This window comes from Phocoena phocoena, chromosome 1, assembly GCF_963924675.1.
Source record: "Phocoena phocoena chromosome 1, mPhoPho1.1, whole genome shotgun sequence".
Classification (NCBI taxonomy): domain Eukaryota; kingdom Metazoa; phylum Chordata; class Mammalia; order Artiodactyla; family Phocoenidae; genus Phocoena; species Phocoena phocoena.
This window is the reverse complement of record NC_089219.1, coordinates 75,234,528-75,259,571: the sequence shown is the minus strand read 5'-3', so window position 1 is coordinate 75,259,571 and position 25,044 is coordinate 75,234,528. Positions and strand designations below refer to the sequence as shown.

General features: G+C 41.7%; 1 protein-coding gene across 1 annotated transcript in view; it reads left to right on the top strand.

Annotated features, from left to right (window-relative positions):
• Positions 1–23,044, top strand: part of DDAH1 (dimethylarginine dimethylaminohydrolase 1) — a 161,464-nt gene extending 138,420 nt beyond the window's left edge. Inside the window, exons 5-6 of the mRNA XM_065879304.1 lie at positions 17,366–17,509; positions 19,983–23,044. Coding sequence (XP_065735376.1) covers positions 17,366–17,509; positions 19,983–20,099 — 261 coding nt within the window. The 3' untranslated portion in view covers positions 20,100–23,044. The remainder of the gene's footprint in view (positions 1–17,365; positions 17,510–19,982) is intronic.
• Positions 23,045–25,044: the final 2,000 nt, after the last annotated feature.

The window sequence follows — 25,044 nt, the reverse complement described above, 5'->3', positions numbered from 1 at the left end:
AGTAAAATTCACAAGCTTTAAATGTGTAATTCAGTGGGCTTTGACAAATGTATATAGTTGTGTTAAGTCAATAGAATTTTAAATTTTTCATATTTGAATCTTATACAAGAAACTTATGTTTTTTATTGTTTATAATTTGTATTTTGGTTTATCATTTAAAAACATGTTTTTAGAAAAACCGTTCGAAATTATGTAATCATACTGCCCCTCATTTTGTAAAAGCGACTTACAAAGATGCATGAAGCATAGCAAAATAACATAACGGGAAATGAAAGGGATGTAAAAGGAGAAACAATAATTTAAATTGGAGCCAAGTTTAAGAATGCAAACCATGAATTCTCATTTCCTCTTTATACGTAGGACATTCAGACTTTAAGCTTCCAATCAGTCATCCTTGCTTATATGTTTGAGAACTTCATTGAATTTACGCTCCTATTTAGCAAATCCAATTTGCTCTCCTTCCTTTTAAGTATTCATGATAACTTATACTGTCAGTGTTTTTCATAAGCTCATTGAAGGCTAACCCCCAAATATTGTTTGCCCATGAGAAAGCAAGAGTTACATGAGCCAGGTTTTAAAACTAAAGTTATCCTTGGTACTAACAAAGAAGGTAGAGACTGACTTAAGGTAACTTTCTATGAAAAGCCAACTTCTGCTGGAATTCAGGAACCAAGTCTTGTAAAACCATGAAGTCCCCTGTGTAGGGCAGCGGTTTGCTGGAGCCAGCTTCTACTAGCTTACCAGGGTCAATTGTCACATTTTGGGGAATTTTGACAGCTGGTTGTTAAACACATCCATTATTAAAAATCAGATTACATAAACTTATGATTAAAGAAATTTCATTAAAAACAAAGGTAATAGGGCTTCCCTGGTGGCGCAGTGGTTGGGGGTCCGCCTGCCGGTGCGGGGGACGTGGGTTCGTGTCCCGGTCCAGGAAGATCCCACATGCCACGGAACGGCTGGGCCCGTGAGCCATGGCCGCTGGGCCTGCACGTCCGGAGCCTGTGCTCCGCGACAGGAGAGGCCGCGGCAGTGAGAGGCCCGCGTACCGCAAAAAAAAAAAAAAAAAGGTAATAAATATTTAAAACTCATCACTTCCTAATTATATTACTACATTTTTACCATGAGCTGTGCTCTTACAGTTATTTACATCTGTTTATGCGTGTATGGTGATGTTATGTAACAGTGTGCCCATGCACATTCCTTCCCAATGCCATATTCAGATGTTACTTTGGTAACTTGAAATTGCCTATGGTGAGAATGTTTGCACCACAGAAATCAGCAAATCTACAAAACAGGACTTGATTTATCACTTTATTGATTGTCTAGACATAAGAAAGTGATGGGGAAATTTTTAGTCATGCAGATTAAACTTAAAAATGTGGACTTCCCTGGTGGCGCAGTGGTTGAGTGTCCGCCTGCCGATGCACGGGACACGGGTTCGTGCCCCGGTCCGCGAAGATGCCACATGCCGCGGAGCGGCTAGGCCCGTGAGCCATGGCCGCTGAGGCTGCGCGTCTGGAGCCTGTGCTCCGCAGTGGGAGAAGCCACAGCAGTAAGAGGCCCACGTACCACAAAAAAAAAAAAAAAAAAATGTGTCATGTGTGTAGCCATTACATTGAGGGAAAAATGAGGAAATATTCTTCCAGTATTCAGAAACTACTATGCACTTCAGCAGAGAAGTCCCTCACATCTTTGCCAAACAAGTAAAGTTCCAATATATATCTTCATTGTTTCATTTGTCTTACTCATTAGTGTAAACAAAATATCAAACAGCAGCCATGTTGGAACTACAGTGATTTGTCAATTGCAACTATTAGGTTGGCCTCAAACGCACAAGCTCTGCAAAAATCAACAGAAGCATTCTGTGAGAATCAATTGACAATATGAAATTTATAGTCAAGAGTATTGAAATTTTTATTATTATTTATAAATTGTAAAGGATGCTACCCATCCTTTATATCAGTAAAATGTATAATAAACTTCTGTAGGTATATTATGCATATGTTTTCCCCCATATTTACCAGCACACTATTGCCTGGAGCTGAAGATCTCAGGGCACTAAACATATGCTAAAGACTTTTTTGTTCGGCGCCCAGGCTAAGAGTACAGTTAGGTAGAGGGATATAGTTGAAAGTCCCAATGATGATTTTCTTCATACTATTCCAGAAAAAAAGAATGCTCTTTCCTGTGCATAGACTCTTCCCTAACTCCCAGGCAACCCTTTCACAAATGGCCAAGCAGACTGGGTAGAGGATTTTGAATGTCTCAAAGCAAAACAATTACAATTATTGCAAGGAAAATGTTTGAATGTGTGCCTTACTGATGAGATAACCAAGGAATCATTTGCTCATACAGAGACTAAGCATTAATCCACCAGTGGTGGGGTCTGAGTGAACAGGGCTGGTCCTGGGCATCATTGCAAAGTGTGTGTGTTTGGCCATTTCTCATCTCTTACCTTGAAGCTTACCCCACTACTGCTCTAGAGGTGATAATGCCTCTTCACCCACTGTCTTTTTCCATTCCCAAAGGCTTTGCTCTTCCTTCATCTACTTAAAAAATAGAGTAGCTAGCTCTGGAAACCAACCTGTGTAGTCTAGTAGCAAACTCGGATGACTTCAGAGGCCAGACCTTCTCTGTCTAAGATGCACTTAAATGCAAACTTTTCAATATATATGCACGTCAAATAAATTGTATCTACAAGAAAAATTAGCCCACAGGCTGTCAGTTAGTGAGCTCCGAGTCTAATCTTTCAAGGGCTATTGGCAAGGTGGTAGATTGGTGTGAAGTAAAAAGGTGGGCATTTGGAGGCTGACTCACCTGGACCTGAATCCTGGATTTCTGTCTTAACGTGTGACCTTGGAAAAATTACTGAATTATCTGAACCTTGGCTTTCTTATCTGTAAAATGAATTGTTAAAGAAAGAAAGAAGTGAAGATAGATAAACCATCAATAAAGGGAAGATAGCTCAATAAACATTCCAATTCTTTCTTGCTATTGAATGACCCAGGGGGAAACTGAAAGATCACCCAGCTCCCAATACCCAACGAAGTTAATTTTTGATGATGAGATTTTAGGAGCTGAATTTAGGGTGCAGGTATCTGAAGAAACATAGCCAGGGCATGACCTCAGTAGCCAAGTAGGCAGCTGTCTACTGTACTTATTCAAGACATAAGAATAAGACTGTGGGAGATTTGCTTCTGCTACAGAACTAGTCTTAGAGAAGCATGGCAGGGATAAGAAGGGAAGGTAGGATGCCAGACTTTGCATTTTGGAAGTACTTTGGTCTGATTATTTTCCTCTCCACTCCTTGAGTCAAAAACTTAAATTAGGGCTGTGACTACCCATAGAAGCTCCCCTTGTTCCTTCTGCCCATGCCCTGCTCCCCAGCCCTCTGCAGAGCTCAGAGTGGTCCTGTAAGAGTATGGGGGGTTTTTCCCAGCCTTCCGCAGAAACCACTGTTTGAAGATTCCTTCCAGAAATGGTTTATGTGACTTGTGGTTGTAGTCTGAATAGTAGAAGAATTCTTTCCTCTACATTTTCACGTGTGCCATATGATCTGAGTAAAGCAGCAGCTCCAAACATGAGATAATATGTGGAGGAAATGTCATCTAGCTTGGAAGGGAATATTTGGCATTGAAAGTTTGCCCAGATTTAACTAAAAAGAACCATGTAACCTCATTCTTAGGATCACAGCCCATCAATTCAGAGAGGTTGTTTAAAAGACAACCTCTCTCAGGTTATGTTCATTTTGAGCTGATCCATGGAAAAACCATTAAAAAATGAAAACATGATATCAATTCTAGAATGTTATTCATAGCTGTTTGACTCAGCCTTAAAAGGACTGCAAGGACTTGATGCCTGGTGTATTGTCAGACTCTCAATAAACGGTTGATGGATGGGTGGATAAATATATATATGAATGATTTTAGATATTCAGGAGCAATGAAAAGTGTGCTTGAGCATCATATATTGTATATCTCAATAGAATCTATAATGAGTTGCTTTATTGAGTTGGCTCCATTTTGATACGCTGAGATGAATACATATGTATATTTCATAGGAAGATCAATTATGAGCAAGCCAAAAATGTGCTCTGTTTCCTAAACATCTTTAAATACGTTCTATATAACATTGCTTCGGTATTTGACCAATGCATCCAACATTGTTCTGTGAAACAACATAGCCTGGGAATTTTTTCAGAATAATTGATGTACTACAAAGAAACCATGAGTAACAAGTGGGAGAATGAAACTGCCTTCCAGACTTTTGGATGAGAAAATTCCCAGAAATGTTGGGAACTGCCGGAAATGCCTGGTTGTTAATGCAACTAGCCATGCAAATCATCTTGGGCTGGAAGCCAGACATTTCCCACTCTGTTTTGTGACAGCTCCCCTCTGGGGAGCAAGGCCGGTTCCTCCAAACCAGCAGCTGTGTAACAGACCACCACAACGTGGCCAAGATGATTCTCAGAGCCGTTTCCGCTCACGGCTGCATGCCTTCTTCGTTAAAGAGATGCCTCTGTCAGGAGTGAGGCTGACTTTCTTTTTACTGCTAGTTTACCCTTGACCTACCTTAAATTATAGATTATCATCTCCTGAAGGCAGAATCCGTGACCAAGTTACCTTTGCATCTCTTTCCCTTTCCCACCTCCCACTGCCATCGCGCCCGGCCTGAAGGGGGCGCTCCAAGGGGACAGTTGAATTGAACGGAACACCAATTGTATCCAGTCCTGATGATATTCAATAATTACTCTCTTTTACACAAAGTGGAATAACTCCTTCGGGAAATGGCAGAAATCAGAAAAGACATTTAGAGCAGCGACTTAACCTCTCAGATACTCCCCCAAAGCCCTGTAGAACTGCTGCGTGTTACCCGGAGTCCGGGGCCTCTCGGGAACTTGTGGCGTGGGGACGGATTCGCGGTTTTCTCCTTTCCGTGCTGGCTCCCAGCGCAGCCAGAAGCAGGAAGTATAGCCCCCGGTGTTAAAAGAACACTTTACACACAGCTCTGGAGCAATACACCGCCTCCACCCCTTTTTAGGAAAAAATGTTGGGACGTGGAACTAAAGAGCCTAGCAGCCATATTCTCAGAATATTTGAAATGATACTCATCTTTTAACAAAGGCTTCTGTGCATCCACAAAGCGGAAGCAGACCCTGTTCCTCTGCCTCGCGCTGGCTCTGTCCTTGGGAGCCTGAGCTCTTTGAGCTGATGCCCTGCCAGGCGGGCCGGGAGCACATCCTCACGTCCTCGCAGTGCCATTCCAACACCACAGGGGAGAGATGCTAGAGAGACACACAGTCTCCTGAACCTTTTTCTGTGTATTCCCCTCTGGATGGCAAGCACCCTGCATTGTGTATATACGTGCGTCTTCTGAACCCAGCCATAAATAAATGCAAGCTGTCTTATTCAGACAATAACAACATATAAGAGAAAGAAAAACAGTCACTGACAGGAAAAGAAAAACCTGTTCTTTGTCCCAAAAGAGAGAAACCCTTTGTGTTCAGAATAAACACCTTTAGCTTCTTCATGGAAAAAATGTATTTTTTGTTTATTATCTATAGTTACCACTTCCTAAATCCTTTTAGTTTAGAAAGACTACGCCTGACAGAGCTTTTGTATTTTTCTTTCCACAGTTAAGCAGAGCCACTCACTGCTCCACACAGGGTCTGTTCTAGTATTAAAAGTCATTTCTTTTGGCACAGATTTTAACCTGTCTTAAAATGATAACCATGCGGTCTTGATAAATTATTTGAAAAGCTTCTCCTGAGGTGGCTTTGGTGGTTTTGTTAAGACGTTTATTTTAAGAGTATCTCTCAATAGAATTTATCAGTGAATTACTTTATGTATTCCCAGCATTAAATTATTTCTGCTCTAAGAATATTATAACTCCTTTCCTCACAGTGATGAAAAAAATGAAACTATCCTCAAACAGTGCTAGGCTGGGTACCGACCTTATGTCAGTAATTTTTGGAATGTTCCCACCAGAAGTTATAAATTATAAATATAAGGCCCAGAAGAGAGAGAAGCATTAAAGAGTGAGGAAAACAGCAATTAGAGTTTCACATAAATACCATCAACTGGAGAATAACAAATCAAGCACATGGGAGGGGGTGGTATTGTTCAAGCTAGGATGTGGGGAGATGGGAGGGAACATAGAGAGAGCTGAGGGCCGGGTAAATAAAGCACACCAGGAAAAGAAGGATTCAGTGTCCATTATTCCAGAGAAAATGGGCACTTTCTGAGGTAGGTTCCTCTGCAACCTTGGAGATTCTAGTTTGTTCCTTCACTGATAAACAAAAAGTTAGCAGTGATAACATCCTTGATAACACTTCCTCTGGAATGTATAACATTCCATGTTTCTGCTTCATTGTCACCACCGGACATGCATGAGTCAGACTGAGAGGTGGGGAATTTGCTGGGCTGCTCATGGGACCATTGAAGTTATAGTCAAGGCTTATGAGGTGTGGACTGGCTATGCTTCTTTCTCTTTCAGCTCATCTTGTACTAAGAGCCACAGGTGATTTCTTTATCTCAGAACAGGCTATCTTAAGTGTGAGGTTAAAGGGCAAAGCTTGCCAGAACAGTAGATGGGACTGCAGACTGGAAACCTGAACCTTGTTTGTCTGGTCATGCTGTCGTAAAATACTAGTAGCTAATTAAGGGCTTAGTACAGCGCCTAATTATATTCATTATCTTCACTTATCTTTCACAATAAGTATGTCAAAGACTATTATTATCCCAGTTTTATAGATGAGGAAACTAAGAAGTCAAAAAAAAGCTTGAATTTCTATAGCTCACAAAGGATACAGCAGAGACTTAAACCCAGGTCTCTTTCCAGAGTTCACCGTCTTAATGTGTCCCCTCCTACACAACAATGAAGGGAAGCTACTATTATTTTTTTTTTGAAAGCAGCCAAAAGAAAGTCTGCCTAGGATATAATTAAATAGCAATTCATAATAGAGGAGAGCTACTTGTGTCTGGAAAATTTTCTCTTAAACAAGCCTCTTCATATTATTTTCGGGCACATCCATTTTATAAAGAGGGCTAAATTGAATATGTTGTTAATTTGCTTATAATAGTTCTAAATTGTCCACGTCCTTGAATAGATACGAGGTTTCTCAGGCTGGGCTCTAAGGAAGAACCCACCCCACCCGTGGGTGATCCACCCTATGGACCTATCCCCTCAGGGAACAATTTACATTAAAAAGTGCGAAAGAGGGAGACGGGGGAAGATGGCGGAAGAGTAAGACGTGGAGATCGCCTTCCTCCTCACGGATACACCAGAAATACATCTACACGTGGAACAACTCCTACAGAACACCTACTGAAGGCTGGCAGAAGACCTCAGAGCTCCCAAAAGGCAAGAAACTCCCCACGTACCTGGGTAGGGCAAAAGAAAAAAGAAAAAACAGAGACAAAAGAATAAGGACGGCACCTGCACCAGTGGGAGGGAGCTGTGAAGGAGGAAAAGTTTCCACACACTAGGAAGCCCCTCCGCGGGCGGAGACTGCGGGAGGCGGAGGGGGGAGCTTCGGGACCGCGGAGAGGTGCACAGCGACGGGTGTGGAGGGCAAAGCGGGGAGATTCCTGCACGGACGATCGGTGCCGACCAGCACTCACCAACCCGAGAGGCTTGTCTGCTCACCCGCCGGGGCGGGCGGGGCTGCGAGCTGAGGCTTGGGTTTCGGTTTTGGATGGAGCGCAGGGAGAGGACTGGGGTTGGCGGCTTGAGCATAGCCTGAAGGGGTTGGTGCGCCACGACTAGCCGGGAGGGAGTTCGGGGAAAAGCCTGCACCGGCCGAAAAGGCAAGAGACTTTTTCTTCCCTCTTTGTTTCCTGGTGCGCGAGGAGAGGGATTTAAGAGCGCTGCTTAAAGGAACTCCAGAGACGGGCGCGAGCCGCGGCTAAAAGCGCGAACCCCAGAGACGGGCGGGAGACGCTAAGGCTGCTGCTGCCGCCACCAAGGGGCCTGTGTGCGAGCACAGGTCACTCTCCACACCCCTCTTCCATGGAGCCTGTGCAGCCCGCCACTGCCAGGTTCCCGGGATCCAGGGACAACTTCCCCGGGAGTACGCACGGCGGGTCTCAGGCTGGTGCAGCGTCACGCCGGGCTCTGCCGCAGCGTCACGCCGCCTCTGCCGCCGCAGGCCCGCCCCGCACGCAATGCCCTTCCTTCCCCCATCCCCCAACCCCCGGCCTGAGTGAGCCGGAGCTCCCGAATCAGCGGCTCCTTTAACCCCGTCCTGTCTGAGCAAAAAACAAGACGCCCTCCAGCGATCTGCGCGCAGGGGCGGGGCCGGGTACAAAGCTGAGCTCCTGTGAGCTGTGAGAGCAGGGAGGAGAGGGGGAGGTCTCTCCCGGCAGCCGCGGAGGCGGCGGATTGAAGCTCCACAATCAACTTGATGTGCCCTGCATTGTGGAATACCTGAATAGACAGGGAGTGATCCCAAATTGAAGAGGGGGAATTTAGGAGCGAGATCTGTGATTTTGTTCCCTTTTCCTCTTTTTGTGAATGTGTGCGTGTATGCTTCTGTGTGAGATCTTGTCTGTATACTCTTGCTTCCACCATTTGTCCTAGGGCTCTATCCGTCCATGGTTTTTTTAAAAAAAAAATTTTTTTTTCTTAATAATTAATTTTAATTGTAATAACTTTATTGTACTTTACCTTCGTTCTTTCTTTCTTTCTTTCCTTCCTTCCTTCCCTCTTTTAGACAGCGAATCACCCCAGGTTGAGGAGGTGGTCTCTGGGAGCAGGATTTATGATTTTTCCCCCTTTGCCTCTCTTTGTGAACGTGTATGTGTATGCTTCTGTGTAAGATTTTCTCTGTATAGCTTTGCTTCCAACATTTGTCCTAGGGCTCTATCCGTCCATGGTATTTTTAAAAAAAAATTTTTTTTTCTTAATAATTAATTTTAATTGTAATAACTTTATTGTACTTTACCTTCGTTCTTTCTTTCTTTCCTTCCTTCCTTCCCTCCTTTAGACAGCGAATCACCCCAGGTTGAGGAGGTGGTCTCTGGGAGCAGGATTTATGATTTTTCCCCCTTTGCCTCTCTTTGTGAACGTGTATGTGTATGCTTCTGTGTAAGATTTTCTCTGTATAGCTTTGTTTCCAACATTTGTCCTAGGGTTCTATCCGTTCTTTTTTTTTTTTTCTTTCTAAATATTTTTTAGTACAATAACTATATTATACTTTATTTTATTTTTACTGTATCTTCTTTCTTTCTGTCTTTTTTCCTTCTTTCCCTCCTTCCTTCCTCCCTTCCTCCCTCCCTCCCTCCCTCCTTTCTTTCCTTCTTTGCTTCTTTCTTCCTTCCTTCCTTTCCTCCTTTCCTTCTTTCTTTCCTCATACTTCTACTAATTCTCTCTACATTTTCTCCTTCTTTCCCTCCTTCCTTCCTTCCTTCCCCCCTCCCTCCCTTTCTTTCCTTCTTTGCTTCTTTCTTCCTTCCTTCCTTTCCTCCTTTCCTTCTTTCTTTCCTCATACTTCTAATTCTCTCTACATTTTCTCCTTCTTTCCCTCCTTCCTTCCTTCCTTCCTCCCTCCCTCCCTCCCTCCTTTCTTTCCTTCTTTGCTTCTTTCTTCCTTCCTTCCTTTCCTCCTTTCCTTCTTTCTTTCCTCATACTTCTAATAATTCTCTCTACTTTTCCTCCCTATTATTCTGAGCCGTGTGGATGAAAGGCTCTTGGTGCTCCAGCCCAGGAGGCAGGGCTCTGCCTCTGAGGTAGGAGAGCCAACTTCAGGACACTGGTCAACAAGAGACCTCCCAGCTCCACATAATATTAAACGGTGGAAATCTCCCAGAGACCTCCATCTTAACACCAGCACCCAGCTTCACTCAACGACCAGCAAGCCACAGTGCTGGACAACCTGTGCCAAACAACTAGCAAAACAGGAACACAACCCCACCCATTAGCAGAGAGGCTGCCTAAAATCATAACAACGCCACAGACACCCCAAAACACACCACCAGACGTGAACCTGCCCACTAGAGAGACAAGATCCAGCCTCATCCAGCACAACAGAGGCAGTAGTCCCCTCCACCAGGAAGCCTACACAACCCGCTGAAACAACCTTAGCCACTGGAGACAGACATCAAAAACAACGGGAACTACGAACGTGCAGCCTGCAAAAAGGAGACCCCAAACACAGTAAGATAAGCAAAATGAGAAGACAGAAAAACACACAGCAGATGAAGGAGCAAGATAAAAACCCACCAGACCTAACAAATGAAGAGGAAATAGGCAATCTACCTGAAAAAGAATTCAGAATAATGATAGTAAGGATGATCCAAAATCTTGGAAGTAGAATGGACAAAATGCAAGAAACAGTTAACAAGGACCTACAAGAACTAAAGATGAAACAAGCAACGATGAACAACGCAATAAATGAAATTAAAAGTACTCTAGATAGGATCAATAGCAGAATAACTGAGGCAGAAGAACGGATAAGTGACCTGGAAGATAAAGTAGTGGAAATAACTACTGCAGAGCAGAATAAAGAAAAAAGAATGAAAAGAACTGAGGACAGTCTCAGAGAGCTCTGGGACAACATTAAACGCACCAACATTCGAATTATAGGGGTTCCAGAAGAAGAAGAAAAAAAGAAAGGGACTGAGAAAATATTTGAAGAGATTATAGTTGAAAACTTCCCTAATATGGGAAAGAAAATAGTTAATCAAGTCCAGGAAGCACAGAGAGTCCCATACAGGATAAATACAAGGAGAAATACGCCAAGACACATATTAATCAAACTATCAAAAATTAAATACAAAGAAAGCATATTAAAAGCAGCAAGGGAAAAACAACAAATAACACACAAGGGAATCCCCATAAGGTTAACAGCTGATCTCTCAGCAGAAACCCTACAAGCCAGAAGGGAGTGGCAGGACATACTGAAAGTGATGAAGGAGAAAAACCTGCAACCAAGACTACTCTACCCAGCAAGGATCTCATTCAGATTTGATGGAGAAATTAAAACCTTTACAGACAAGCAAAAGCTGAGAGAGTTCAGCACCACCAAACCAGCTTTACAACAAATGCTAAAGGAACTTCTCTAGATAAGAAATGCAAAAGAAGGAAACGACCTATAATAACGAACCCAAAACAATATAGAAAATGGGAATAGGAACATACATATCGATAATTACCTTAAATGTAAATGGACTAAATGCTCCCACCAAAAGACACAGATTGGCTGAATGGATACAAAAACAAGACCCTTATATATGCTGTCTACAAGAGACCCACCTCAGACCTAGAGACACATACAGACTGAAAGTAAGGGGATGGAAAAAGATATTCCATGCAAATGGAAACCAAAAGAAAGGTGGAGTAGCAATTCTCATATCAGACAAAATAGACTTTAAAATAAGGACTATTAAAAGGGATAAAGAAGGACACTACATAATGATCAAGGGATCGATCCAAGAAGAAGATATAACAATTGTAAATATTTATGCACCCAACATAGGAGCACCTCAATACGTAAGGCAAATACTAACAGCCATAAAAGGGGAAATTGACAGTAACACATTCATAGTAGGGGACTTTAACACCCCACTTTCACCCATGGACAGATCATCCAAAATGAAAATAAATAAGGAAACACAAGCTTTAAATGATACATTAAACAAGATGGACTTAATTGATATTTATAGGACACTCCATCCAAAAACAACAGAATACACATTTTTCTCAAGTGCTCATGGAACATTCTCCAGGATAGATCATATCTTGGGTCACAAATCAAGCCTTGGTAAATTTAAGAAAATTGAAATTGTATCAAGTATCTTTTCTGACCACAACGCCATGAGACTAGATATCAATTACAGGAAAAGATCTGTAAAATATACAAACACATGGAGGCTAAACAATACACTACTTAATAATGAAGTGATCACTGAAGAAATCAAAGAGGAAATAAAAAAATACCTAGAAACAAATGACAATGGAGACACAACGACCCAAAACCTATGGGATGCAGCAAAAGCAGTTCTAAGGGGGAAGTTTATAGCAATACAAGCCCACCTTAAGAAGCAGGAAACATCTCGAATAAACAACCTAACCTTGCACCTCAAGCAATTAGAGAAAGAAGAACAAAAAAGCCCCAAAGCTAGCAGAAGGAAAGAAATCATAAAAATCAGATCAGAAATAAATGAAAAAGAAACGAAGGAAACGATAGCAAAGATCAATAAAACTAAAAGCTGGTTCTTTGAGAAGATAAACAAAATAGATAAACCACTAGCCAGACTCATCAAGAAAAAAAGGGAGAAGACTCAAATCAATAGAATTAGAAATGAGAAAGGGGAAATAACAACTGACACTGCAGAAATAAAAAAAATCATGAGAGATTACTACAAGCAACTCTATGCCAATAAAATGGACAATCTGGAAGAAATGGACAAATTCTTAGAAATGCACAACCTGCCAAGACTGAATCAGGAAGAAATAGAAAATATGAACAGACCAATCACAAGCACTGAAATTGAAACTGTGATTAAAAATCTTCCAACAAACAAAAGCCCAGGACCAGATGGCTTCACAGGTGAATTCTATCAAACGTTTAGAGAAGAGCTAACACCTATCCTTCTCGAACTCTTCCAAAATATAGCAGAGGGAGGAACACTCCCAAACTCCTTCTATGAGGCCACCATCACCTTGATACCAAAACCAGACAAGGATGTCACAAAGAAAGAAAACTACAGGCCAATATCACTGATGAACATAGATGCAAAAATCCTCAACAAAATACTAGCAAACAGAATCCAACAGCACATTAAAAGGATCATACACCATGATCAAGTGGGGTTTATTCCAGGAATGCAAGGATTCTTCAATATACGCAAATCTATCAATGTGATAAACCATATTAACAAATTGAAGGAGAAAAACCATATGATCATTTCAATAGATGCAGAGAAAGCTTTCGACAAAATTCAACACTCATTTATGATAAAAACCCTCCAGAAAGTAGGCATAGAGGGAACTTTCCTCAACATAATAAAGACCATATATGACAAGCCCACAGCAAACATCATCCTCAATGGTGAAAAACTGAAAGCATTTCCACTAAGATCAGGAACAAGACAAGGTTGCCCACTCTCACCACTCTTATTCAACATAGTTTTGGAAGTTTTAGCCACAGCAATCAGAGAAGAAAAGGAAATAAAAGGAATCCAAATCGGAAAAGAAGAAGTAAAGCTGTCACTGTTTGCAGATGACATGATACTATACATAGAGAATCCTAAAGATGCTACCAGAAAACTACTAGAGCTAATCAATGAATTTGGTAAAGTAGCAGGATACAAAATTAATGCACAGAAATCTCTGGCATTCCTATATACTAATGATGAAAAATCTGAAAGTGAAATCAAGAAAACACTCCCATTTACCATTGCAACAAAAAGAATAAAATATCTAGGAATAAACCTACCTAAGGATACGAAAGACCTGTATGCAGAAAATTATAAGACACTGATGAAAGAAATTAAAGATGATACAAATAGATGGAGAGATATACCATGTTCTTGGATGGGAAGAATCAACATTGTGAAAATGACTCTACTACCCAAAGCAATCTACAGATTCAATGCAATCCCTATCAAACTACCACTGGCATTTTTCACAGAACTAAAACAAAAAATTTCACAATTTGTATGGAAACACAAAAGACCCCGAATAGCCAAAGCAATCTTGAGAACGAAAAAAGGAGCTGGAGGAATCAGGCTCCCTGACTTCAGACTATACTACAAAGCTACAGTAATCAAGACAGTATGGTACTGGCACAAAAACAGAAAGATAGATCAGTGGAACAGGATAGAAAGCCCAGAGATAAACCCACGCACATATGGACACCTTATCTTTGATAAAGGAGGCAGGAATGTACAGTGGAGAAAGGACAGCCTCTTCAATAAATGGTGCTGGGAAAACTGGACAGGTACATGTAAAAGTATGAGATTAGATCACTCCCTAACACCATACACAAAAATAAGCTCAAAATGGATTAAAGACCTAAATGTAAGGCCAGAAACTATCAAACTCTTAGAGGGAAACATAGGAAGAACACTCTATGACATAAATCACAGCAAGATCCTTTCTGACCCACCTCCTAGAGTAATGGAAATAAAAACAAAAATAAACAAATGGGACCTAATGAAACTTCAAAGCTTTTGCACAGCAAAGGAAACCATAATCAAGACGAAAAGACAACCCTCAGAATGGGAGAAAACATTTGCAAATGAAGCAACTGACAAAGGATTAATCTCCAAAATTTACAAGCAGCTCATGCAGCTCAATAACAAACAAACAACCCCATCCAAAAATGGGCAGAAGACCTAAACAGACATTTCTCCAAAGAAGATATACAGAATGCCAACAAACACATGAAAGAATGCTCAACATCATTAATCATTAGAGAAATGCAAATCAAAACTACAATGAGATATCATTTCACACCAGTCAGAATGGCCATCATCAAAAAATCTAGAAACAATAAATGCTGGAGAGGGTGTGGAGAAAAGGGGACACTCTTGCACTGCTGGTGGGAATGTGAATTGGTTCAGCCACTATGGAGAACAGTATGGAGGTTCCTTAAAAAACTACAAATAGAATTACCATATGACCCAGCAATCCCACTACTGGGCATATACCCTGAGAAAACCAAAATTCAAAAAGAGTCATGTACCAAAATGTTCATTGCAGCTCTATTTACAATAGCCCGGAGATGGAAAGAACCTAAGCGCCCATCATCAGACGAATGGATAAAGAAGATGTGGCACATATACACAATGGAATATTACTCAGCCTTAAAAAGAAATGAAATTGAGTTATTTGTAATGAGATGGATAGACCTAGAGTCTGTCATACAGAGTGAAGTAAGTCAGAAAGAAAAAGACAAATACCGTATGCTAACACATATATATGGAATTTAAGGAAAAAAAATGTCATGAAGAACCTAGGGATAAGACAGGAATAGAGGCGCAGACCTACTGGAGAACGGACTTGAGGATATGGGGAGGGGGAAGGGTGAGTTTTGACAGGGCGAGAGAGAGCCATGGACATATACACACTAACAAACGTAGTAAGGTAGATAGCTAGGGGGAAGCAGCCGCAAGGCACAAGGATATTAGCTCGGGGCTTTGGGACAGCCTGGAGGGGTGGGATGGGGAGAGTGGGAGGGAGGGAGACGCAAGAGGGAAGACACATGGGAGCATATGTATATGTATAGCTGATTCACTTTGTTATAAAGCAGAAACTAACACACTATTGTAAAGCAATTATACCCCAATAAAGATGTTAAAAAAAAAAAAAAAAAAGTGCGAAAGAGATGTCCAGTCAAGTCGAAACTGTACCGTGTCATAACAGGATTACACACAAAAAGAGAATGAATGGTACCATGATTAATTTTGACCATAAATTTAAAGTACCAAATAAGTGTGAAAAAGTAGATGATATGGTAGTTTGTAGGAGAGAGATTTTGCTGCAGCTCTGGAAGTCAAGAAAGAGCAAAGTGAGATGATTAATAAAGTTTTGAGTTGCACAGGTCTGGGTTTAAATCTACCATTATGACCTTGAGCTAGTTATTTGACCTCTCTCAGTCCAACTTCTTCATCTGTAAAATGGGAATTTGGGGATTCAGTAATAAATGTAAAATGTTTAGCATGGTGCTCTGCCTGTTCTTATTGTAATATAATTGTCTATTTGTCTGACAGTCTCCTCCATTAGCCTGTGACCTCTTCAAAAACTGGATTTATGTCTGTTTATCTTTGTGTCTCTGAGCCTTTGATGTAGTGCTTAAGCTCATCCCCACTCCTGTTGTTTCCTTCTCTGTGAAGGATATTCCATTATCATATTACTCCTGGTTTCTGTCTGCTCTTGACATATTCCCCACTTGGAGAAGAGAATGGATTACCTGATTGGTGAGTCAAGAAGGCCTTACCATCTGTACTCTTCACATCCTCTTGGGAGTGAAGTTTCTGCAGGGAGCGTGGCGTCTCTTCTGCTCTTCCACACTGTAAATCTTACTGTTCAGTGCCTCCATGACTTAGTAGACAAGAGACCTAACTCTGGGGTCCTATAATATGAGGCCCATTTCCACACAAATCTTGAGGGGCAAAGGAAGACCTAGCTGGAAAGATAGATTAGAACCAGACAGTGAAAAGATCTTCTTATACCTCCATGGCATGACATTTTGGCAGATTCCTTAAAACATATAGATAATGATAACGAATAGAAAGAGGTCTACATGAGTAAGCCCAAAATCATACTTGTTTTTGTTTTTAATGTTTGGATATTTTTGGCGTGGGGGAGGGGTGCAGGGGAATGGGGAATGTTGTTCTTTGCATTTTTGTTTTAATTTGTTGAGGGGCTGAAGATGAGATATCAATATTTTAAGTTCTTTGCAGAATTCATTTTTGTCTTATCTTTAAGTTATTTTATACTAAGGTACTAATAAACCCTTCATTTGATGAATGGACCTGCTAAGTCAGTTTTTCTCCAAGTGTGGTCCAGGGACCATCTGCCTCAGAATTACCTGGAGGGCTCCAGAATACAAATTACTATGCCTCACCTCAAACCTGCCAAACCAGAATCATGCCAAGGGGGCATGGCCTTGGAATATGATTTTAACATTCTCCCCAAGGGATTTTTATGTTCATTGTATTAAGGGCAGCACCTGCCAAAAGACAAGTGAATTCAATTTAAATGTACCTAGAAGAGGAAATTGTTTGTGTGTGTGTGTGTGTGTGTGTGTGTTTGTGCAGTTATTGCTAAATCAGTTAACTGACCATTCTGATTACTGCTACCGACCGTTCTGATTACTGCTATGATCCTTTTTCCCTATAGACCAGAGCAGCCCTGCTTACTCAGCTGAGGATGTCATCAAAACCCCAGCTGGGCCTTTTGTCTATGTGTCTTTCTGATAGATCTTATGAAAAAAATAATCGTTTTAAAACCCTTAAAAACTTAGAGACTGGGCTTCCCTGGTGGCGCAGTGGTTGAGAGTCCGCCTGCCGATGCAGGGGACGCGGGTTTGTGCCCCGGTCCGGGAAGATCCCATGTGCCGCGGAGCGGCTGGGCCCGTGAGCCATGGCCGCTGAGCCTGCGCATCCGGAAAACTTAGAGACAAACACATACTTTTGAAAGAACAAGAAGAACCCTTACAATTCTTCCAGAGAATCGTAGCTACATCCAGTTTTCCTCTTCTGGTTCTAAGTGTCTAGAGGTAATAGACGGGAACTTCAACACAGAGGAACATTCTTAGGTACGGATTGCAAGCTTTTATCCCACCACACTGCCCTCCTTCTGTTGGCAAGTGTGGGAGATGCTCTGCTTAGGCCTGCTTTGTTTCTCGTTATAGATCATGCAACAGATGAGTGACCACCGCTACGACAAACTCACTGTGCCTGATGACACGGCCGCAAACTGCTTATATCTAAATATCCCCAATAAAGGCCACGTCTTGCTGCACCGAACCCCAGAAGAGTATCCAGAAAGTGCAAAGGTAAAAAAGAAAGTCCTTCCTGCCACAGCACCTGAGTAGGCCTCCCTTTGCAGCCTTCCTGCCTAGGGATTTTTTTCACAATAGAGTGACAAATAACAGGGCTTCCTTTTCCCCTATACACATCATTAGGAAAGCCAAAAGGATAACATAATTTATTTATTTATTTTCATATGATTTTTTAAACATCTTTATTGGAGTATAATTGCTTTACAATGGTGTGTTAGTCTCTGCTTTATAACCAAGCGAATCAGTTATACGTATACATATGTTCCCATATCTCTTCCTTCTTGCGTCTCCCTCCCTCCCACCCTCCCTATCCCACCCCTCAGAATGGGAGAAAATATTTGCAAATGAAGCAACTGACAAAGGATTAATCTCCAAAATGTACAAGGATAACATAATTTAGGGCCGAAGGAAAGTTTATTTAACTCGCTCTTCTCGTTAGTGTCATTGGTCACTAATGCATGCGAAGTAATTGAGATGATCATGCCTGGTATTCAGACCTTTTCAAATGAGTATTTGGATCTCCCAAGTCTGTGCTCCAGCTCTGATTAAATGTACTTCCTGACACTGACATGCTCATTAGGCATAGAGACCTACAATTAGATGGCCAACTGCGTCATTGTTTTCTGACAAATCTAAGCTGCCCCTCATCAGAGGGTCATTTGTTTCTTCAGTCAGAGAAGTAGGAATGACCCAAAGAGAAGGGTGCTCAAAAGCAGGGGCTACGCATCCTAGGCAACAAAGGCCTGAAAGGATAGAACAAGAAGAAATATAAATACAGCACACTTGGAACCAGCCAACTGGTCCCTCCAAGCAGCTCTGCATTTATGTGCCAGCCAGGGAATTGCCCCCTCCGTATGGAATTCCTTCCTGGTCTGAGAAAATCTTCCCAGTCTTTCAGGGCACTCTGCCAGTCTCATCTGTATACTTTGGTAATTTCAATTTAATCATACCAAGCAGATTAAGGGTGTTGGTCCATAGATCCTTCAAGTGTTCATATCTTTTTTAGGCATTTCAGTATGTTCATCTCTGTCCAGAGGAGCAAGATATTTATAGTAAGCATTACAGAAGAGTCTTAGTAACCACTGATCTCTCTCTCTTTTTTTTAAATCTTAAGCTTTAAAACTTTTAGGAAATAGTTTATGCTACCTTTTAAATATGCAATACTGTATAATTACTAGGCTTATCCTCCTAGTCAGGAAGGATCCCCCTCAGCAGATTAAAAAGAGAGCAGGGGAAGAGGATAAATAGATAATTTTTTTTTCTTCTTCCATGGCTGAAAGTGTGAACCTGAGGAAAATATAGGACCCCTGACCCCCTGGACTGGGGCTTAACCAGCTCTCAGATGAATAGTGGGTCTCACAATTTAATGTGCATCAGGGTTGTTAAAAATACAGGTTCCTAGACCTCCCCACCTTAGAATCTGCAATGTCAGTAAGCACCCTGGTCACTGAACTCACTTGAAGAAACACAGCTCTGGATCATTCGTACCCCTTCAGCCACATCAATCATCCGATAACAAGATGATCGTTAACTGCTTCTGAATTCGGCCCTGGGTCTACCACCAGAAACAGTAACATCATGTTTATTGAGCGCTTCCCCTGTGCCAGGCACACCGCATGTACTGTCTTATTCATTCCTTACAGCAGCCCTGTGAGGGTGCTATTATTACTCCAATCTTACAGAGAAATAATCCCAAGGGGATGCCACTTGACCGAAATTACACTTGGAGCAGTAAGTTGGCAGAACTGGGGCTGGAACCCAACTCTGTGTGGTTCCAGCACTCTTAATTAACCACTGTACCAAAGTACATCCTACAGAGGCATGGTAGATTGTTTTTAGGCAGTGTGTTTTCAAGTGATTTTGCCTTCTTTTTAAAAAAAAAAGTTCTTTGTTTTATCATCAGAGAAAAAATCTGTGGACTGTTAATTTGAAGGTTTGACACATGCTTTCTTTCTATTCGTGTCAAAAGGTGCTCTAAAATTCACACACCTGTAATTTAAAAGCAGTTTGACTTGAAATCCTTCACTTAAATTATACTTTGTCAAGTTTTTCCAATGGTCTTATTAAGGAAAGGAACACTGTAGTTGAGAGGGTTTTGAAGCGTGGAGAGAGAGTCATACTCAGCCTGTAAACACGTCCACCAACTTTCAGATATCACTTAATCTAGCAATGACAAGGGCAGAGTAAAGGCCTTTCTAGTAACAACCACATTTCTGACACATCTTCGGCTTTGAGGTTAGAGCATAGAGCTAGTGGTTAACCAATGCTGCTAGCTCTCTGAGTATCGCTGTAGGCATGTGTGTGGTCTTGATTCCATGCATATCTTGGGGTTCAATGGGTGAAAAGCCTACACTTACAAGCTAAATGAATCCTCTACCCCAGGTGGAGGGGGTGGGCCTGGGGGCCAGGGAAGACAGAGGCAGAAACATAAGCCTTCTTCTCTACTTTTCCTTGATTCCTCCCGCAGGTTTATGAAAAGCTGAAGGACCATATGCTGATCCCCGTGAGCCATTCGGAAATGGAAAAGGTGGACGGGCTGCTGACCTGCTGCTCGATTTTAATTAACAAGAAAGTAGACTCCTGAGTCGCAGTCCCTCCCTTGTTGCCGGCAGTACTGCACTTGTAAGGCTGATAACTGTACCCATCCCTACCGTTTTCATTGACAATCTCTTATGCCACTCTGCTACTAACACTGGTCTACAATTCTAAATTTAATTGCTTCGTTCTGCACCTCCCCCAGCCCCTCCCCTCGAGGTGGTACCTAAACTGTGGATTTGCTCAATGAATTAAGCAATCTAGAAAATATAGAGCTAATGAATTATTCAAATGTGATTAATAATTGTAAGGAAACACTCATTTTAGTGTTTGTGTTATCGGTGTGAAAATTGTTTACTTGCCAATATAAACCGAAGAATGTCTTTTTGATCAGTCAGCTAAGCTGGATTTTCTTTCTGTATATCATTATTTATCTTTGGCTCCTATGAAATTCCCTGGTCTGTGGATCCTCCTCCTTTCCCTCTTTGTTTCCATCTGAAGTATGAAAACTTTCCCACTTCTATCACAGTCACCTTGACCTTGGGTAGAATCCGGGGTCTCGCCTTCTGTACATCTCCCTGCAGGTCGACCCTGTCTGCCGGCAGTCTTTCTGCCTCACCGCTACATCTGCCGCCACCACCACTTACCCGCAGAGGGTCAAACAAACAGGCCCCTCAGCAGAACCGTGACCAAAATCAGAGCGGCTGTTTAGGGGGGAGTTCACTGCACAGAGGCACATCCCAGTGGGGTTTGCCCCAGAGATCTAAATTCTAGAAGAAGTAGGGCACCACACCTAGGAAGGTGAATTCAGCACCAGTTGGTTGCTAGGGAGTTGCAGGTCAAGAAGCTTGGACACACCCCATGAGTACAACACTTTAGAAAGTCTTTAAGTCACATTCCATGAATTTTTGCTTTATTACTGGCCATATACAGACCTGGGGGAATAGACTTATTTCTTTCTTTCAATTTACTTTCATTTCCCCCCATTGTGACTCACCCTGTTTCCAGGCTTCTACCCCTTAATCTACAGAGTTATTTTTTTGCTGACCTACAGAGTTATTTCTTTCAAAAGAGACATTACATCTAAAAATGATTATTGATGGTCTAGTGCGAGCCAGATGGAGCATGTTCAGGAAGTGATAGGCTTGGTGCTTGAAATCAGCCGCAGACAATGGACAATTCTACTTTGAAATATCCGTGAATATTTACTGTGGAATTCAATTAAAACTTCTCTCCTCTGTAGCCTTCCAATTACACAACCTTAAACTGACACGAATCTCTTAACAAAGAACAATGCCGCAGTGAAGGGAGAGATGGTTGTCTTTTACTTAAATGAAAGAATCGGTCTTTTAGCAGACCAGGGAAATGGTACTTTCCAAGGAATGGTGACTGATCCAGGCATGTTATCAAACTTCCCAGTCATCTCCACCTTTCCTGTATTGCCTATGGCTAAGATTAAGATTCAGGGAGTTTAAGGAATGCTACTTCACGTCTTGCTAGGCTCACCTAACGTGTCTGTAATCAGACATTCCTCATGTTTGGTGACCAAGAGAGAATACCTTCATTCATTTCATCTCCCCCTGAACCAATGGAAGTGAGAAACCTCTGAGCAAACCAAGACAACCTTAACTACTATTTTTTTCGTTTATTCGATCATTTTATGTCAGACTTAGAAGAAGTTCCTTCTCCTCCTTCTTTTTCTTTTTGCTTGACTTTAATATTCATATCACGTTCAGATATCTAATTTCATGCATCCTATGACTGAAACGTATCTTGGTCACTGGCATACTTCCAACTGTCTCATCATGGGTGAATAATATGTTTTTACCACAGAGAGAATGAATGTTACCCACATGCCCAAGTTAATAAAGAAAAATTGTCCTCAGTAGTTATGGTTGCCCTTTGGGGTTAAATCCGGCCCTATGCTGGCAAGAACAGAAATCCTTCCTCAAAAACAACCACAGGAAAACTCACTCAATCAGCCACTTCAGTCTTAATAGTACAGCTAACTGGCATATAATTTCCAATATCTTTATTTCTAGCTTTCCACACTAGAGAACTGTTCTCTATTATGTTTAGAAAATTGCAAGTGAATCAATTTTTCTTTTGAACCATTTGTTCTACAGAAGGCTGTTTTCACTTTTCCTTTTCTTTTCATCGTTCCATCTTTCCTTCTCTTTGTCTCAAGAAATCACTTAGAATCTATGTGCCTCTTCTACAGAATCTTATTCTGCACTGCTACATCACCGACAAGGCTGGCTTCTTTGGACTCTGTCTGTGATACGCTGATGTGAAAACCTACAGTATTTGCAGCATAGAAGTAGTATTCCTTTGGTGTGCTCATTAGCATCACGTTATCTTTGAAGAGGAAAGACAACCCGCTACCCCGTTACCTAGGTTCCCCTCTCGTCCATTGTGATTTATAAGGAAAAGCTAACAGAAACTGCTTTTTGACGTTATAAAGACATTAGAGATTGTATTTAAGTAAATAAAAGTTGAGTCAGAATCACTTGGTCAGTAAGATTCAACTTACTGAGGACCATATAGAGAAAGTACATGATTTAGCATGACTTCTTCAACTGTGATGACTTGCTATAGAAATCAGCAGGCAGATCTCTCTCCTGTGTATTGATTGCTCTTTTAAGCTACTGTGAAGAGGCTACTAAGGCCATCTCTTCATCTAGAAGGGGAGAAATAGTCTGTAGATGAACAATGTGACTTATTTAGAGTTGCATGTTAGTCTTCGTGATTATTTACTCCTTTACATTCTACAGAACTCAGACATGATTTCCACATGGTGTTAGATTCGTGCATTTTATCGTACTGACCATCCTGTTACAGCCAGTGTATGGTTATCCACTCTGTGTGCCAAAATCAGTCATGCCTTTCACGGTCCTTTAGTCCAGAGAAATTCTGCACTGATTTTAGTCTCTTGCTGTACTGATCCTACAAGTATACCAATCACGATGGAATAAAGCGTGAGTTGTACTGTGATCAATAGCCTATGTCTCTTTCTTTTCTTGCAATAGCCTTGTCTCTTTCTGCTGTGGTGAATGAAGTCACCATTTCTTTGCTACCAGAGATGGGAAGTTTTTGTTTTTGTTTTCTCTTGTCCTATAAGCTATGGAATTAGAAATACTTACCTATAAGTCAACTGCTATCAAAAGCTTGGATTAAAATGATAATCAAAGGATACTTCATACTTCTGGTGCTTTAAAAGTATGCATACTATCCACGTGTGGTCAGGAGATCTTGATTTCACATATGTTCCTCCTCAAAAAGGCTTCCCTTGTTCCTTTGACTCCTGCCGTCAGCACATTATAATATGGCTCAGTTATGGAGACAGTTGAAAGATGTTTTCCTGTGTTCATGCAAGAGTTTGCTTTTTGTTTTTGTTTATTTTATAGTAAGAGATTTTTAGGAAATATGAAGGTTTTTTAATAAGACTTTTTATTTCCAACAATTTTTTTCAAACTGAAAGTGGCTTCATTGTTCTCTTTTTCTGACTGTAAAAATAATAACTGCTCACTGCAAAAATAAAAATCAAACCTTACCCCCAAAAACATAAAAACAAAAAGTAAAGGAAAAAAATTACCCCAAATTTTCTCACCTACAGACAGCTGCTATTAGCGTCTTGGAGAATATCCTCACATCTAGGACTAGATGCAGATGTAAATATGGAATGATGGTACATCATTGTGCTGTTCCATAGCGTGCTTCCCTCACTCAGCTATATATTGTGGCCATCTCTCCATGTCAATAAATGTAGATCTACATCATCAACTTTAACAGCCCTGAATAATTCACAGTAAGGTGGTCACAGCAGCTCTTTCTAAGTTACATGGAGTGTTCTATCACAGATGTTTGGTGTGCCCACATTTCTAGTAGCCGGGGCTCTTTAGGCTATCAAACATGTTCTGCTTATAAGCTCTCACACACCCCGAGGGTTAGCTCAATCTGTAATCCTCTTACCAAAACTGAAGGGTACATGCAAAAGCCCATCAGAAGCACAAACCAGTACTAAAATCCCTTGGAGAGGTCATTGATTTAGTCACACCGCTCAGTTGACGATGCGTCAGTGAGTTCTCCGTTATTTAGGCTGCCATTAACGTGGACGATGAAACTAAAAACTGCCAACTGCAAACCTGCTCTGGGCCGCCACAGGAAATGGAACCTTCCACCCACGTGCCAGAGTTCAGTGCTACTCTTAGAGGAGAGAGGAAGACACTTTTTAAAGCAAGAGTTAGCAGGGCTCCCCTGACTGGTCCCCGCCCCCAGCCTTGCAGAGAGTGGAGGAAGCTAAGAATGAGCCAAATCCCCTCTCACGACAAGCTTCAGATTCTGGAAATGGGAATTTGCTGAATGAAGAATGCTGGTCAACCAGCATTTTAGACACATGAGCACATGTTTAGCAAGTTCCCACACTCTGCCAGGCTCCTGGGTGCAGCTCCTGTCTTTCGAGAGCTGACAGTCTGGGAAGGGCGGGGAAGGAAGACCACACAAGTGGCCCCGATGATCATAACACAAAAGAAGTTAAGGGAGGAATCAAAAAGAATGGTGCTGTGGTGGTTCCCAAGTAGGGGAGATCAGACAGAGGGCTCAGGGTTTAATCTGGGCTTGAAAGTTCAGCTCTGGCTTCGAGAAGCCAGGATAGAGTTCTGGGGGGGCAGCAAGACAAAGGCATGGAGGTGGGAGAGCACAGTGTACGCTTCAGAAGCACCTACTGTGTGCCCGTTAACCTGCATAGGCCCTCAGGATACAACGGTGATTGTCTTTGCTTTCCTGGAACTTACATCCAAGTAGGAAGACAGACATTAAACAAGTTACAGCAAGCATGATAAACATTATGAAAGGAGAATGGGGTTCTCAGAGCGCGCGCTAGAGGCAAGCAAGGGGATTTGTTTGGCTGAAACACGAGACAAATATAAGAGCCCAGTGAGACAATGTAGGTTGGAATGTCAAGGGCCTTGGGTATTTGGACAGAATTTGGCAGT